The sequence below is a fragment of the Pyrgilauda ruficollis genome, unplaced genomic scaffold (assembly GCF_017590135.1).
Source record: "Pyrgilauda ruficollis isolate IOZ18807 unplaced genomic scaffold, ASM1759013v1 scaffold16, whole genome shotgun sequence".
Taxonomy (NCBI): Eukaryota; Metazoa; Chordata; class Aves; order Passeriformes; family Passeridae; genus Pyrgilauda; species Pyrgilauda ruficollis.
Genome location: NW_024514764.1, coordinates 7,671,073 through 7,687,276, shown reverse-complemented (window position 1 = coordinate 7,687,276; position 16,204 = coordinate 7,671,073). Strand labels below are relative to the sequence as shown.

Sequence of the window (16,204 nt, the reverse complement as noted above, 5' to 3'; positions counted from 1 at the left end):
CAACATCAGAACAAATGCATGTAATTAGTAATTTCATGACCAGAAAAACATCTATCAAATGAAACTATTAGGAGGTGCGCCAAGCTTTTCTTCCAAATGCATGTTAGTTTTTAAATTCCCCTCGCTTTGGACTCTTTGTATCTATTTGGTAACAGAAATGGTTTGCAACTAGATTACAAACTGTGATCAATATAAAAAATGCATACATACAGAATACCTACAGATGTTCACTATGCTAATTAATGTTCTAAACTACTAAAGCATGTGATACCAAACAACCTTAACTTTACACAGACTGAGTGCAATGTGTATTTTCTCTTTATTTTACTTGTAAATTTGCACTACTAGCAATCATGACTGCAGGAGATGACAACCAATAATTCCTGAAGCAGCTCAGATCACCCTCACCATCAACAGGGCTATAAAGCCATGTAATGTGTCTGCTGAGGGCTTAGCTGAGGTTTCTCTTCAATGCACATCCTAAATTCCTTTGCTTAACAGAAATTTTACAGGTAGAAGAAAAAGAATACTCACTAAGTCTATTTTTTTTTTAAAAACTGAAAGATTAAGTTGTATCTCTTTTCATACTGAGAGTATATTTTTCTTTGTAACAAGCCTAGAAAATATGGTAGTATTTAGTGATGGTTTTGTTTTCAGTAGGTGGAAGGTAAAAATACATCTCAGCTAACTCTATTGAAGATTTATTCTTCCACATTTTCATTTTCTAAACTAAGTCTTCAGAAAAAAAAAAGCATATTTTCAGACAAGAGCACCAATTAAGTGTGATCAACTCCAGCTGGTTTAAAGACTAACAGTATATTACAAACTGACTAAAATACCCGTCTCCTGATTCAGAATAGCAGTAAAAACTGCAGCTACACAAATACAAAACACAGAATGCATAAAAACAGCCTTACTCAGAAAAAGGCTGTATTTAGACAATTGCAATAAAAAAGGAAGTTCATACAGGACTCTAAAAATAATTGTGAAAACGTAAGTATAAGGTTGAAAAACTAAGAAACTTAAGGAGACTACTCCCACCAACATCTTCTCAGTCAAAAAGGGTTTAAAATAGGCTCAGGTACTGCACCCTCTTCTGACTCTCTGCACCCTCAGGTACTGACCCTCTTCATTTTCTGTTGTTCAAGGTCATGCTTTCCGATTTTTAAAACCAACTTCTCTCCATGCTCTGACACAAACATCCACACCTACAGCAGCAGCAAACTGGTGTATAAGTAAAGGAAAGCAAGATTTACATCCAGTTCTTCCTAGGTCAAGCCCTCTCCAGCACCATATGCAGCATAGAAGTAAAATAAATAAATCTCATATTGCTCTTATATAACTTCCATTTATGTCCTTAATGCAACATTTCAGACTGCAATCCCTTTTTTTCACGCTAACGCAGGTTCTGATAGCACAAGAAAATAAATTAATTAATTGAATTTATTTTATTGTTAATTTAAAATAAAACAAACACAGACCTAATTTAAATGCTACCTTATCCTACATTATTATGATTCTACTGCTCTACTCCCCCCATCACGAGTTGTATTTTTAAGTTTTTTGAAACTGTCATTAAACAAATGACAACACCCCCAACTCTTGACAAGCACATAAATCTTGTATCCTTGTATTATTTGCCTTTAAAGTTTAGCCTACTCAGCACTGTAGAATAAAATACAAGTATGTAATTAGTAAGCAGTATTAGTAATATTAAGGTGAGGCTTACATCAACAGTAATTTACCTTCACATCCACTAGAAATACACTGTAGCTAAAGAAAATAAACATTAACCATAATTATAGCCATTAAGAAGTTCTTCTATCTATATTTTAGGAACACCTCTGTTAGTTAAAAGGGCTAAAACTGTGCATAGAAATAGTACAGGCAGTGCTGTTACAGGCACTAAAAGAAGGATATGGTTAAAACTGATGAGATGTTAACATCAGCCATCTCCTTTACCTGAAACAAGCATGATAATGACAGATATTTCTCTGTTCTGATCAGTTTGACTTATATTATTCTAGAAAAATACTGTACAGCATTGTGTAACAGTAACATTTGTCAAAGTGCAACATTAGGGGGTTTTTTGTTATCTGGCTGTCTAAGTGAAATTGTTGGGAAAACCCTGTAATTCTTGGCAGGGGCTATACATGAGTGGTTACTATGCAACTGAACCACTACCGTTAATTTCACCCTAGGCATTACTCTGTTTGAAGTAGTTAAATGTTTCTTTTCTCATAAACATGTATCTCTTCACTGTCTTAAAAAATATATTAAAGGTAACAAAAATAACTACACGATGAAGCTTTAGGCCACATGAGGTGTTACCTTGCCTTTTGAGTCACAGAATCCAAGTAGAGCTCTCAAAGATTAGTCTCCTAGGAAGATTTAGGCTCTAATTTGCATAAATTTAAACAAGACTATTCCCAGTTTAAATTTGAAGGGCTGAGGTTTTCCATATGAAAATGATGACTCTCACAAATTTTGTCATTAGGATTTAGTCTATATTGTGTCAATATCTGAAACATTTGAGAAACTTCTTTTCCCACGCCTTGAAAGATTTCACTGCTACTCGCATTTTTCACAAGCGGGTTCCCCCTTATAATCTTTTTTTTGCCTCATCCCTTCCACAAAAATCTTCTATTTTCTTCCTACCATAAAGGTGAGAACAAAACAGAGAAAAATACAAGCGAAGCGGTTTTAATTTTCAGTTCACTTTCAGAAATATCTGCTCCCCACAAAACATGTAGCATTTAGTGACTCCAGTTAACTCCTCAGTTTTTTTCTTACTGCCTTTGGCAACAAAGATCACCATGTGTTAGATCAGGGTGGAGATCAATGCGTGATCCAATCCTCAGGTGCAGAGTGTTGTCTGCAATTTCCATTGCTGAAGATGTACAAAGAGACCCGTCAGTTTTCACTAAAGCACCTCCCTTCTCAAAAAGCCCCAAACAAATCCTTGCCAATGTGTTTAATATGTATTAAATAATACCACTTATCCTTTACTTCTACAAGAAAAGTCTATTAGAATTTTCACCTCTATCCTAATAAATAACTCTCCATGCTGGCCTGTTCAAGTGGATCTGCTTTCTCCAGTCCTGTAGTTTATGGGTCATAATTCTCATGCAAAGCTTCAAGTATTTCCTTGACAAACACCTCAGAAAGCTCAGGATTTAGCACACATTAACCCTCAAGATTCATCACACCCCCGCACCACTCCCCTCTACCACAGAAATTACCACATCCAGAGTCACCCTCACCGGGACTCAGACAGGGACACAGCAACAGGCCCTTTCTCCACAAGCCGTGCTTCTCACCTCTCCCACCGACGGCATGCTCCTGAGCTCGTATTTTTAGTTTTCTTAAACTCCTATTTTCTCTTGGTCATTTATTTCCTCAGGAGTATTTCCTATGAGTTTGCAACAGCTGAGGCAACACAGATGCCCGAGCCCAGCATCAGTTTTGCTGTGAGCCAGTGTCACGCTCAAGGGCAAGGACTTTGGATTTAAAACGGGGTAAGACACCACTTCGGGGGAGCTCGGGGAGCCGGAACGAGGAACGGGGTGTGGAGATAAGAGACCCAAGTGTTCCGTTCCTAAGCAAGGCACGAGGGAGCAGCGGAGGGGAGCGAAGGCAGCACCGCTCCCGCCCGGGCCCCCCGGCACACTCTGCCCGCGCCAGCCCCCACAGCGCCCGGCGGGCCCGGGGCGGAGGGGCCGGCCAGGCCGCACTCACCGCTCATGGTGCCCGCGGGGCTCCGTCCGCCGGAGCCGCCGCTCTCCCGCACAGCCACGGCCGGGCCGGCAGCCACCGCCCGCCCCGGAACCCGCCCGGCGCCCCGGAAGGTAAACACGGCCTCGGGAGCGCCGCGGAGCGCTTCCCGGCTCGGGGCTCCTCAGCGCGGCCCCGCGCCCTCAGCGCGCCCCGGCTCCGGAGCCGCCCGACCCCTGCGGGGCAGCAGCGCGACACCGCGAAAGGAAGGGTGAGAAAAGTGGAGATAAGGTGTCTCTGCTGCCGCATGTGCTGTGCAGGGTGGAAGCTCGGAAAGGCTCGTTAAATAAAAAAATGGTAATAATAAATGTCATAAGTCTCTAGGCCTATTTGAGAGGTTTTGGTCCTGTGTGGCCAAAGCCACACAGAACGCCTGACTCCCAACTTGCCCCAAACTTTGTGTCAGCCTCCTAAAGATGCTGTAGCAGGTCAGTTGTAGATTTCATGCAATGAAATACTTCAATTCGTAGTCATCCGTGCAGGAACTTGAAGTAGAATGTTAGCTACAAATAAAGATGATTGTTGTTGTGGTTGCTGGTGTGGTTGTTGCTTCTGTTGTTGCAGTTTTCTGGGAATAAAACTGGCCTAATATTAGGAAAGTAACATTAATGCTTGGAAGGCAAGGTGACAGAAATATATTCGTAATTTTAGGCCACAGAGTAGTCTAGCATGACTAATTACCCATCCTTGTAAATGTAACAAGGGTAAGTAAAATAATGAGTAAAAAAGAAATAAATCTCAGTCTGAAAACACTTGGCTCTGAAAGGAAAGCCTGTACTGCCAGGAAATACATGGGATTGCAGGGATTGCAGTAAAGACCATGAGCTGGACTTCAGTGACCCATGTGGGTCACTTCTGACTCAGGACATTGTGTGATTGTGTCTAGGACACTCTGTGATCTGTGCTCCCCAGCACCACAACCTCCGTTAGGGTGACCCAGTGACACCTTCTGAACCCAGGGGCCTCCACACTCTACAGGGTATCCGTCTTTAGAACATTTCTATTTCAAGTGTTGAAATTACTCTTTTCAAGACTGGGGATGTACTGTAGGTCTTAATTTCTGCCTCTTGGAACAGTCCTTGTGAACCATTAAGTAATTTTTGGCACAAGATCCGAGTCTAACATGAACATACATATTTGCAAACTTGTTTATTTTGTATATATCTGCTGTAAGTAGGTACAATCTGTAAAGGCAGAGAAAGCTGTCCTATGTAAGGACTTTCTGAAATAAAAAATCCAATAACTAGTTGAGTGCTTGAGAATACTGTAGAAGTACTTGACTAATTAAATACTAGAATTAGAAATAATATGACAATATTAATGCAAGCACACTAGGAAATTTCTAAGGATGATGTACTACCTTCTCCACTGACTGCAAGTATTAAGGTTTACAGCTATACTGGAATAACTCATTTATTATTACTCAGTACAAATACACTTCTCTCCCAGTCATCCAACACCCAGAACATAGTTATAATAATCAAAAGATTTGGTGGTAACTAGAACAGCAGCTCGTTCTTCAGTAGCTGGTAATGGAAATGAAGTTTCACAGCCAGTCTGAGGTTTTACCAAGCCACAGTCACTGCAAGTGCATTCTTCCACTGAATACATTAATGTTTCACTTGGAAGTGTGTGTCTAATTTCTTCTGTATTCACACTGCTTTCAGTATTAGCCTTGAGAATATTATTCGGCTCCACAGAGGAGTCTGTAAATATACAGAAGTTAATTTAGTACATACATCATGCTATACTAAACAAAGAGCTATTAAAGATCCAAATCTCATTATGGTACAACTATGTTCTAACCTCAGTGAAAATGTTAAGGTATAGTGAAAGTTTTAAAATGTAGCTACATATGATCATCTTTTGTTGTATGAAATACAACCCTCTACTTCAGAATAAGCATTGAAGTAATTCAACACGTTTTTTAATCAGTTATTATTTATTGTCTGAAAACTCACAAATATAGTATTTGTAAAATGGAAAAAAAAACCTTTTCTCACCTTCACAAAATATGCCACATATGCTTCTCACAGACTACAATATTAAATAAAATTATTTAAAGTCTTATAAAACTAAAAGATAGTATTGAATGTGTATCCTCTGCCTGGGAACAATTCCTTTTGCATTCAGTGAGGGTGAAACCCTTATAAAGTCTTTTCCTTTTAAGTTTTCATAAATGATTTCTCAAACAGAAGCAAGTAAGCCAGGTATGAATATACAACAACACAATCCTCACGGGATCCAGAACCAACAAAGAGAAAATGCTGCTTTTGCAAGTCCACATCTGGATATTTATTCCTTAGTAACTATGATAATTTCATGGAGACTATTTGAGGAATACCAAACAATCCAACAAAGACCAAACAATCCAACAAAGGCAGTCATGAGAATCTGGAATATATACAATGTTTTTACATGTTAAGAGTATTTAAAATGTACAATGATCTAAAATTATTTGATGAAGAATTTATTCACCTGTGTTTTCCAGTTTTTCTTTTAGTTGCTTTAGGTGCTTCCATTTAAACAGGACCATTAAGGTAAACAGAGTGAATATTAAAATCAACCCTATGCCCAAACAAATCCAAAGAATTCCACTTGAATCGGTACCTTATGAAATAAAAGAGATGCATTACATTAATCATAAACAATAACTCATGTACAGTAAAATGTCCAACACATCAAACCTGAATGTAAGAGACAACATGAAGATGCCCAGCACAGCCACAGAGTATTGCAGAAATCCACTTACTCTTCTCACAGTAGCTTTCACAGGAGGGCGGTGGTGCACTGGAACACCGGAGGTGACAAGGAGTGCAAGAGAGCAGCAAATTATCAAAGTATTCATTTTTGGGGCACTGTGCCATCAGGGGCAGTTATTATGGAACTACAAAGCCACAGAAGTTGTAAAAGAGCAAGGATCATCTACAGAAGGCTTCTCAGTTCTCAGTTTGAGCAACTCTAAGAACAGCTAGCAGTAATAATGGACTTCCATCACAGCTCCACTACATGGGATCGTGTTACAGAAAAGGATTTAACTCTGAGGTCCCCAAGGAATTACTGTTCCTTTTCTGGCAATTCACAATTTTAGAAAAACTGAACAGCTGCACCAAGATAGTTTTCATGTAAATTTTGTCTGAAACAGAAAATGGTTATTTATAGAAGACGTTTCTAGAGCAGGTGCTAAGTACTACAAACTGTAGAGAAGAAAGATCTCCAAACAGGAGTTCATCATAATTGTTCTTTTCTCTAACACTGGGGTTTTTTATTTCATGGTGATTGCTTCTCAATTCCGAATTAGCCTCACTTATCATCTATTAGGGCTTGGTTGACATTTTTGCTACGTTTGGGAGTTATAGCTACTTTTTTTTTGCTTACAACCATATTTCTATGAAAAATTTAATAAGATTACATTCTAATCATTAAATAAGTGCTATATTATTATTTTACAATTTTGATTCAAAACATTATCTGCATTTTTCACTTATTTTTCCACAATACAGAACTAGCATTGGGCTAATACTGCAGTACCCAGCATGGTAAAGTAAGTTTATAGGATGTCTTCTTCCCAGGTAGATGTATATACAGTGAATGTAACATTTCTGGAAATGTATTTGGTCTCCTCACAGGAAAAATAAAAAGCTTTGACTACAGACTGTCACAATCAAAGTAGTTTACACAGCTAATGTGTATCTTGATGTTTTATTCTAATAGAATTTATTTTAAATACAAAGTTAACTAATAATTTCTAGCAAGTAGCAATAACTGCCTCTATCCAGTATCACTGCCACAGACAGATCAGAATTACAGGCTCTCTCTCTGTATCATATTTAAGTTGTCTTTTTGACTACAGAAATATAAAAGGAAAACATTGTATAAGGAGTTGTAATTTCAAACCACATTACTATGAGCCTTATTTTCCCACAAAATGCACCATGTGGGAATACACAAACTGTTTTTAGTGGAGCAGTCTAACAGATCTGTATTCTAGTCTCTAGCAGATGGAAATGGTTATTGTGGCTTCTGCACTTGTTTCTATGGGCCAGGTGCACAGCTCAAGGCTTTCTATCACAGGCTCTCCTCCCTCTTCAAGATTAGTGGATAAATAGGAATTGATGAAATCTGATTTAGGTGTGACAGAAGAAAATAAGGGTAGAGACTGTGGGTTATGCCAAAACTTTCTCTAGGAAGTCAGTGCTAGTGCTGAAGTCATAAAACTGGTTCTGCCTTGCAGAATCACACTCTGAGGGAAGAAACCTCAGTTATGACTGCAATATCATCCTTGTTTCTGATGAAGAACCATTTGGTACTTTATGCACAGAGTAATTTCAGGTTTTGCTTTTAAGATGCTGTTTAGCCTTTTCAGCCATGGAGGGGACAATCACATTCTCAACAGTGATCTCAAGAAAGCAGATACTCCTGAAAGTATCTTCATGGTATCCATAGGTACAGTAAGTGAATTTCAGAACAGATAAGCTGATCCAATTCTTTAAGCTTTTATCCACTGACTTCAGTGAAAGATCCCAGCCTTTGCTGCACTCCTGGATTGCTTTTCCAGGGGTGCAAAACCTTACACGTGTCTTTGTTGGACTTGGTTATGCACTCCTGCTCTACTCCTGTGTTGTTGTGATGTACCCTGATACCTACTCAGTATGATATTGGTATTATTCATAAAAACTGTAAAGGGACTTTGCAAGAGAAATGTTGATCTCAAAGCAAGGAAAGAAATAACAAAACATGTCTATGTCTGGAGGCCACCAAAGATGTGGTTAGATTATATACAGATAAGCTGATTAAATGTTTTGGTGTTAGTGAAAGGGATAGTCCTGCTCTTCATTCTATGTACTCTGAAAGCTGAGGAAGGGCTGGAGGGCTTACCTGACCACATGGCAAACAGCTTTAATTCATTAATCCAGTCAGTTCATGGAGTTTTACATCCTAGGCCCTGGAAAAAAGGCCAGAAACAACACAGGGGAAAAAAAATGTATATAAACAGCTGATCACCTACTGGTGACATGCAACTAAGTCCACCAGAGAAATCCATTTGGTAAACTAATGCACCAATGTCTTAATTTGAAAAGTCCTGTCAAACTCTAAGTACAGTAGAAATTAATTTATGCCTAATTATTTGAGATTGTATATAAGATATTGTGGCAGAAATGCTTTCTCAGTTGGCCAGAAATTTTTCCTATATGGCTGGTTAGAGTTCAAACATATTTCTCATAATACACAATGTAAATACAAAGTAGTCTCATCTTTTCAGTCAAACTCTAGGAAACTTCCCCCCAAGTAAAAGACATAATACAGCTCATTCATCAGAGCTCTGGAGAATGATGCTGTCTCTTACAGCAATAATTCTCCCTCTACAGTTGGACTACTATTTCCCAAAGTATACAGCCTTTAAGGATAAGCTAATTTTTTGACAGATGTGCCCCAAACCACAAATCCTTGATAATTAAGCAATACATTTTTCACACATTGGAAACGGGGGAGCAATGACAGCAAAGGGTCTCTTCTGTGTCATTCCTTTAAGCAGCCACCATTCAAGTCCCAGCCTTTTTCCCTTGGCTGTACACAGTGCCAGTGATGTATGCAATGACAAAACACAGGCAACAAATGGTTCAAAAAATGATGAGGAATTATGGTTGCCATGGCCTGCTGCCTTTGTTTTCTGCACATCCTAACATTCAGAAGTTCCTCTCCTCAAGGGCATGAAAGCAAGCATGTAATGAATCAATCTTGATAAGCAATAGATCCCACTGACAGATCTCACTACACATCTAAAGCACACATTATTACAAAATCCATGTCCAGGAGTAAGAAAGACATTTTCTAGCTTAACAAGGTTCTTGTGCAACCTTCACTTTTGAGTAATTTTGATAGCAAGGAGTTAATATTAAAAAAAAAAGCCCAAACAAACAACCCTTTAAGCACTTTTTTGGGAGAAGTGTGCTATACCAACTGGCTTTAATATGAGATGCTTTACACCTGAATTGAGAAGCTGTTTATAAAGTAAAATATTGGATTCAGCCAACTAATGAAACAAAAACTAGAAGCATTAAGAATAAATTCATTAAGTGACATTAAGGCTATTGTTACCTAGAAACTGTAGTTATGTTATGTTAATAATTGTTCCATTGCCTTCTATAATACACATTAAATCCTCTAAGCAGAACACCGATTTGTTATATGTAGACTATGCAAACACACAAAAAAATGGGATGATGGTACAGAATGATGGTTCTCCTACAGTGTTATTTACCTTTAGGGAATAATAAATATATACCTTACTTACCAGTAAAGTTACCTTTCAGCTCTTGTTCAATTATGGGATTTACAGAGCTTGCACTGGCTTTCCAAACAATTACATGTTGATGCTAATAAATGCTCACTTCTTTTAATTTTGCTTCAAAAGGATGGCAGAAATTAGCAGAGTTGGACAAAATAAGAAAGGATTTATTAACTACAATAACCATTTAACCATAAATCACAAAGTATTGCCAGGGAAGTATTTCTGCAGTTACATTACTGTAACTGAAATTCAAAAACTCCCCAAGATATCCTCTAAGAATAATTCAGACAAGTTAAGCTGGCCTGCTGGAGTTGGCATCCTTAGAGACAGCAATGGGAAAAAATGCAAGAAGAGAAGTATCACCTGCAGAAACAACAGGAAGAAAAAAGAGAAAAGGAAAACCAATTCTCAGATTTGTTTCTAAAATGTATCTGTCTGACTCAGGAGTGACACCTGGAGACAATTTATAAAGACCAGTATGAACTATATTTTCTGTTTGTTGTTTAGAAGAATAGTTTTAGCACTGACAGTTCTAGTAGGGTACCAAATTGCTGAACAGGATTTCAAGAAATCAAATAATTTTTACAGGTGAAGGGAGTACAGGTGAAGGGGACAGAGCCCAGCACAGAGCAGGAGCTGGTGCTTTCGAGTTGTACACAGACACACAAATGTTTCAGACCTACAGCCTTCTCCCACGGGAGCAGAACACCTCCAGTTCCACGTTGCTCTGGCAGAAAACGGGCACACCAAGCACCGAACATCCAGCCAGAGCATTTCCTGCCATGAACCCAAATTTGACTGTTGGTTCCATTAAACATCTGGAGAAACTGAAGACTTCCAGAAATCCTCATCAGTTCTTACTTGTGACATGTTAAATTGATATTACATGACAGAAATCAGTAACCTGGAAAAGGTATGAAAAATTTTATCTTTCACTATTTAATTTGAAAAAAGCTGTTGTGAGTGTCTAAGCCAAAATAATAAAATGAGGATTCTGGATGGAAAATCAAAGTAATATCATCATGTCAATGATTAAGGATTGAAATTCATCTGTCACAGAACAATAACTTGAGATCTGTTTACCACACATAACATAAACAACAAAGTTTTTTTCTGGCACTGCTTCAGGGTTTCTCTGTTGAAGCTTGTGCCAACTTTTTTGCCTGACTGTACTTCAGAAATTCTGCTGGCATAATTACATAGCACTTACCAAGAGAAAGAGGGTTTTCTGCTAGGACTATAACATTCCCTTCACAAACAACACTAGCTAGGCTGACAAAGGAATTCTTCTGGTTGTATAGTTGCTTCTACATTGATGGTTTTGTGCTGGCACAGCTCTTTTTTTCCCACTCACTAAGGCAACTGACCTACACTGTCAAATCTTATACTACAGGCTTGCTCTGATCCTCTCCAATTCTCTAAAGCTATTTACAGAATAAATCCCCCCCAAAAAAGTCTCTTATAAATCACCTCACCTCAACAATCCTAAAAATCTGCAAGAACAATGCACATACCCAAAAACACCACTTTTTCTTCTCAAAAGTTATTGAACTTCAAGGAACAGCAGTCTTACAGACAGTCATCTCCTAAAGCAGTATTAAAACTTTCTGAAACAATTATTTTCAGAAATCCATGTTGTGTGAAGTGCATGCTTTGACTGTATGGCTGGGAGGAGATAAGCTGTTCTAGGAATGGGGCACACACTGCTAGTAAATAAAAGAATGGAGCTATTAAAGGGTTCATCATGTTCATTAACTTTTACAAGCTGCACAGAACAATGCTGCTCTTAGACAAAATATTGTTTAATGTCATTTGCACACAGAGCAAAAACAAGAACAATGTGGATTTTGCCTGTTTGGTTCAGCACATTTTAATTAGACCACAGCTTTGAAAAGAGTGATGTTGCTGGTGCGACATTGAGTATTTCCAAAATGGATTAAAGAGCAAAACAACAGAAGAGAAAATGTTCCCTTAAAATAGTGATTAAAATAACAATAGTATAAACACAGTCAATTAAATCACAGACAGTTTCTGTATCCCCCACTGTGTTCAAAGCTGACTGAGCTAGGAACCAGCTTATGGAACAGAGGAAGTGCACAGCCCAGGAAAGCAGTCCTAATAGACTGCAAACCCTTGGGGCAAAGAAGATACCTTTTCATTTTTCTGACATTCCACATGTGCCAGAATAGTTATGTAACTACTGAGGACAACGCGTAAAAAAGGAATTGTGCAAGCAAGTTTGGATTAAGCCGATGCTTGTTGGAATGCCAGTGACATTTTTATGTTGGTACAATAGTTTTTACAGAATGGAAATATAATTTATTTCTTAATGCAAACATGTTTTGTAAATTTTTGTTCTGGCAATCTTAGCCAAATTCTCTATCTAATCAGAAGTTTGAGTAAGGCACATTCACTTTTTTCAAATTCTCATGTATAGCATCACAGTGTCAATATGTGCTCTCTCTCAAGACAGGAGGGAAATTGTAATTGATTTAGCCACCACTACTCCAGAATAATTCCCCATGCAAATTGTTGTCTCTGGAATAAGAATACTGGCACAGAATACTTCTAGAGTAATTAAGCCTATTTAGAAGCAAGCTCACTTTTTCAGTCTCACAATTCCATAATGAAGTAATTATTTTCTACAACAATGTTAACATGTTAACTAGCCATAGAAGAGCAGCTTTAAAAATCCCATGATGGTGTTATTCTTCCTTCATAAGAATAATGCCATTCTGCTTTAGTCATTACTGAAACTAAAATCTTAAGGGATCTCTAATGGACAACATGCTCCCTCAACTGGAATTCCGGAGAATTAAGAAGGTGAAAAGAAAGCACAAGAAAATTCCACATGGAACCAGTTTTCTATTTCCCCCTCCCTTGAGACAGACAGCATGTAAAACTTTCCATATAAAACAAATGTTATAAAACTCTTACCATATTTATAAAGCAGGAGATCTGGCCTGGAGTTATTACAGTATCCAGCAGCTTCTCCATGTCAGGGAGTCCCTGCAACCAGAAAGGCAGTGAATAGACAGTGTGTTAATACTCAGCCATTCCTCAGCACACTTGTGCTCCAGCCCCTTCCCCAGCTCTGTCCCTTTCTCTGGACATGGTTCAGCACCTCAATGTCCCTTCTTGTCATGAGGGGCCCAGAACTGGACACAGCACTCGAGGTGTGGCCTCAGCAGTGGCGGTGACTGCACTGGTCCTGCTGGCCATGCTGCTTCTAAGGAAGTAAATGGTTAATTTTCTAATAAAAATATTGCTGATCTAAAAGAAAGCATAAGAACAGAAAAGCAGAGATCTGGATTGTGCTTCACAAGATTTTTTTTCAGTATTTTGATTGACATGATGCCTCCTCCCACTAATCCTACACCTGGCTTTCAGATCTCTGAAACCACACAATCTCTGCCTTTCTTCAAAATAGATTCCCTCCTGTCTCTAACCTTCCTAGTCCTAGCTCAGTCACTGTTTACATCATTTAAGTGATCTCACTCTTCCCTTCCTTGGATGCGCGTTCTTTGCTCAGCACATTCCTTCCACATTAAGCAATCTCTCTGCTATTTACAACATTTTAACTGTCATAGGTTTATAAACTACACACAGGTTCTTCACAATGTGCACACCTTTGATTCTTTTGAGCTTTGATAGCAAGAAACCCACACATACAACAGTTTTGACAGAAAAACAACTTAACTAAACTATTCTCCCCCTCCTCTTTTTCAGTCTGGAGTCTCACGGTATGGAAACCACAGAAGAAATTCTGTCTAAGGAGAAACTGCACTGCTGTGCATTCAAAGAGAGGCATTGTGAGCAAAGATCCAACAAGAACCCACCTTACACATCTCTGAGATCTAAACAACACAGGGTAACGAAGAAATAGATCACACACACAGCTGAGAACTCTGAGCCTCCAATTAGAGTCACCTGGAAAAAGGGATGGCACTTGCAAAAAAAAGACCTTTCAGTCTTTCTTTTTAGAGATACACAATCAAGGAGAATAAAGGTTGTGTATACACATAGAAGTGAGATACACACATGGCTATTTTTAAAAATAATAAGCTGAGCATGTGAGGTATTTGAGAGCTGAGAAGATGGGCACAAAATTACAAACTGGCATTTTGGTGTAGCAATCAATGTATTTCTTTTGCTATCTAAAGGAACACCAATTAAATTTATGCCCTTTTTGAAGTCTGCAGTATGTGTTTAATTGTTCCAAAAGGAGCGATCAAAAAAGGCTTTAACTAGATTGGAGCCCTCAAAAAGAAGAATCCAGCTCCAAAGTACTGCCAACCCACAATGAAATGTGAGACAAATTCTAAATTCCTTTGTAGATGTGGACTAATTCTATGATTGGACTGTGAAACAGAGCTTATGCTCTGGTGCTACATTTGGAAAACCAAAGAAGACTTTTATTTTAAATTCTTCCAATTAAATAGTTTCAAATACATTTCATTGAGGGAATTCATGGACTGCAGTTGTGCCAATGCCCAGCACAGGGAGAGGAACAGGCCAGAAAGAGCATTTGTTAAATAGCAGTATTGGAACAACAAATCAGTAAAAAGATGTTTCCAGGCCAAGACATCTTAGTTTGGATTAGACATGGTCTTGTATAAATATAAAAGCCTCTTTATTCACTTACACTTCCACAAGCACCAGTAAAGCTCAGGAGAGACTTGGTTCTTAATGAAGCCATCATGCTGAAACATAGTTGTGTTTTCTATTCTCTAGTTCTCAGCTACATCTCCACAGACTACCTGGAGAGAGAATTTGCCAGGGTTTAAGAACATTAATTTATAAGTTCCTGGCACCTAGTCAAACTTCTAATAATTTACTTCTTACCTCCTGTCCTTTCTTTCTCCTAAGTAAATAAGTTGTTCCTCTGGCTTTGTTTTTAAAGGCTCTTTCTGACTTCAAAGCAATTCTAAATATCAGGCTACTCATTTAGGTGTGTAACTACTGTACACATTTAAATACCTTTAAATATCAGGGTATGGTTCACACTGTGTCACTCCAATCCCAGCCTGCTGCCACACCACAAAGGGAGTTGTATTCCTTTCCTGCTCCTCCCAGTCTCAGCCAAAATGTTTCTTCCCATGTTGCAGTAGCTCAGGAAGTTACTTGATGTCAAAGTAGACTGAGTCAATTAAATCATAACTCAGCACCTTAAAACAACTCTCTTTCCATTTTAAGGCTGTTGGTGGTTTATGGAATTTTAAAAACTTACCTGTTGGTGGTGAGCAAGTAACTTCTTGAAGCTACTAACCTGTTTGGAGCTTCTAGTGAAAGCCATCTTTCTCTTCTGCTTCAGTTCACACGGCTAAAGTGTTGCTATTTCATAGGTGTCCCTGCCAGGCTGCAAAGTGCTTGTGGGAGCTTGGGTGGAAATCACTACCAAAGTACAGACCACTGTTTCTAACACCATGTGAACAGAGCCCTCCACTTCACTGCTACAGAACTGGCTCACCACAGACTGCAAATTAGTGGTGAAACTGCCTTGGGCTGGTTTATTGTATTAAAAACTTGCTCTCACCAAAAAATAAGTCCTATTCCCCATTCTTACTTTATACCAGCCCTGGCATTTGTCAAATGCCTCTTGATTCATCTGAGTAGCCCAGGAGGAAAAAGAAAGTGGATTATTCTGTCACTAAATTTAATGAGCTGGACAGTCAATGCAGGGTCCAACAGCTCAGAGGCAGCACAAGGATGGTAGAACTGCAGTTGTGGGGGAGACAATTTCTTTGCCCCTCAGTCATCACAGGTTAACCCTAAGCTGGGCCAGACTCCTCTTTTCTAAGCAGTCTTGATCACTGAAGTTATTAACGACATGAGTGGATTTGTCTGGGTGGTTCTCAGTAAGAAAAGAATTTTAGCATTTTTTAAATGAAGAACTGGTATATTTATTCTAAACATTTTGATGCAAAAGAGATTTAAACAAGAAAAGCTTTAATAATGTGTTAAAACCTCAAGAAAACAGGACCATTTACACTCCAGTGGATGTTTTGCCAGTAAAATTATCATAATTCCACTTTTGTTTTGAGTACCAGCTGTTCCAAAGTGGAAAAACAAACTAGTAGCCCTGTTAAAAATTTAGTGTTTGAGTTTACACAATTCCTATGTGTGACAGCCTGCAAA

The 16,204-nt window shown here is 38.6% G+C and overlaps 2 protein-coding genes across 5 annotated transcripts in view; both read right to left on the bottom strand.

Annotated features, from left to right (window-relative positions):
- The window catches only part of SNX29 (sorting nexin 29), a 104,361-nt gene extending 100,092 nt beyond the window's left edge, over positions 1–4,269 (bottom strand). For 3 of the 4 annotated variants that reach the window (XM_041462833.1, XM_041462832.1, XM_041462834.1), the window contains exon 1: positions 3,739–4,267. In XM_041462833.1, coding sequence (XP_041318767.1) covers positions 3,739–3,745 — 7 coding nt within the window. In that variant the 5' untranslated portion in view covers positions 3,746–4,267. Of the gene's footprint in view, positions 1–3,738 lie in introns of all 4 variants that reach the window. The other variant, XR_005954745.1, reaches the window with a different exon arrangement.
- A 668-nt stretch (positions 4,270–4,937) lies between these two features.
- On the bottom strand, positions 4,938–13,474 carry TNFRSF17 (TNF receptor superfamily member 17). Its single transcript, XM_041462836.1, has 6 exons — positions 13,191–13,474; positions 10,746–13,075; positions 8,653–8,719; positions 6,527–6,910; positions 6,253–6,384; positions 4,938–5,480 (listed from the first exon to the last, which is right to left on the bottom strand). Exons 4-6 carry the CDS (start codon positions 6,639–6,641, stop codon positions 5,224–5,226), a joined length of 504 nt encoding a protein of 167 aa, XP_041318770.1. The 5' UTR covers positions 6,642–6,910; positions 8,653–8,719; positions 10,746–13,075; positions 13,191–13,474; the 3' UTR covers positions 4,938–5,223.
- Between the last annotated feature and the right edge of the window lie 2,730 nt (positions 13,475–16,204).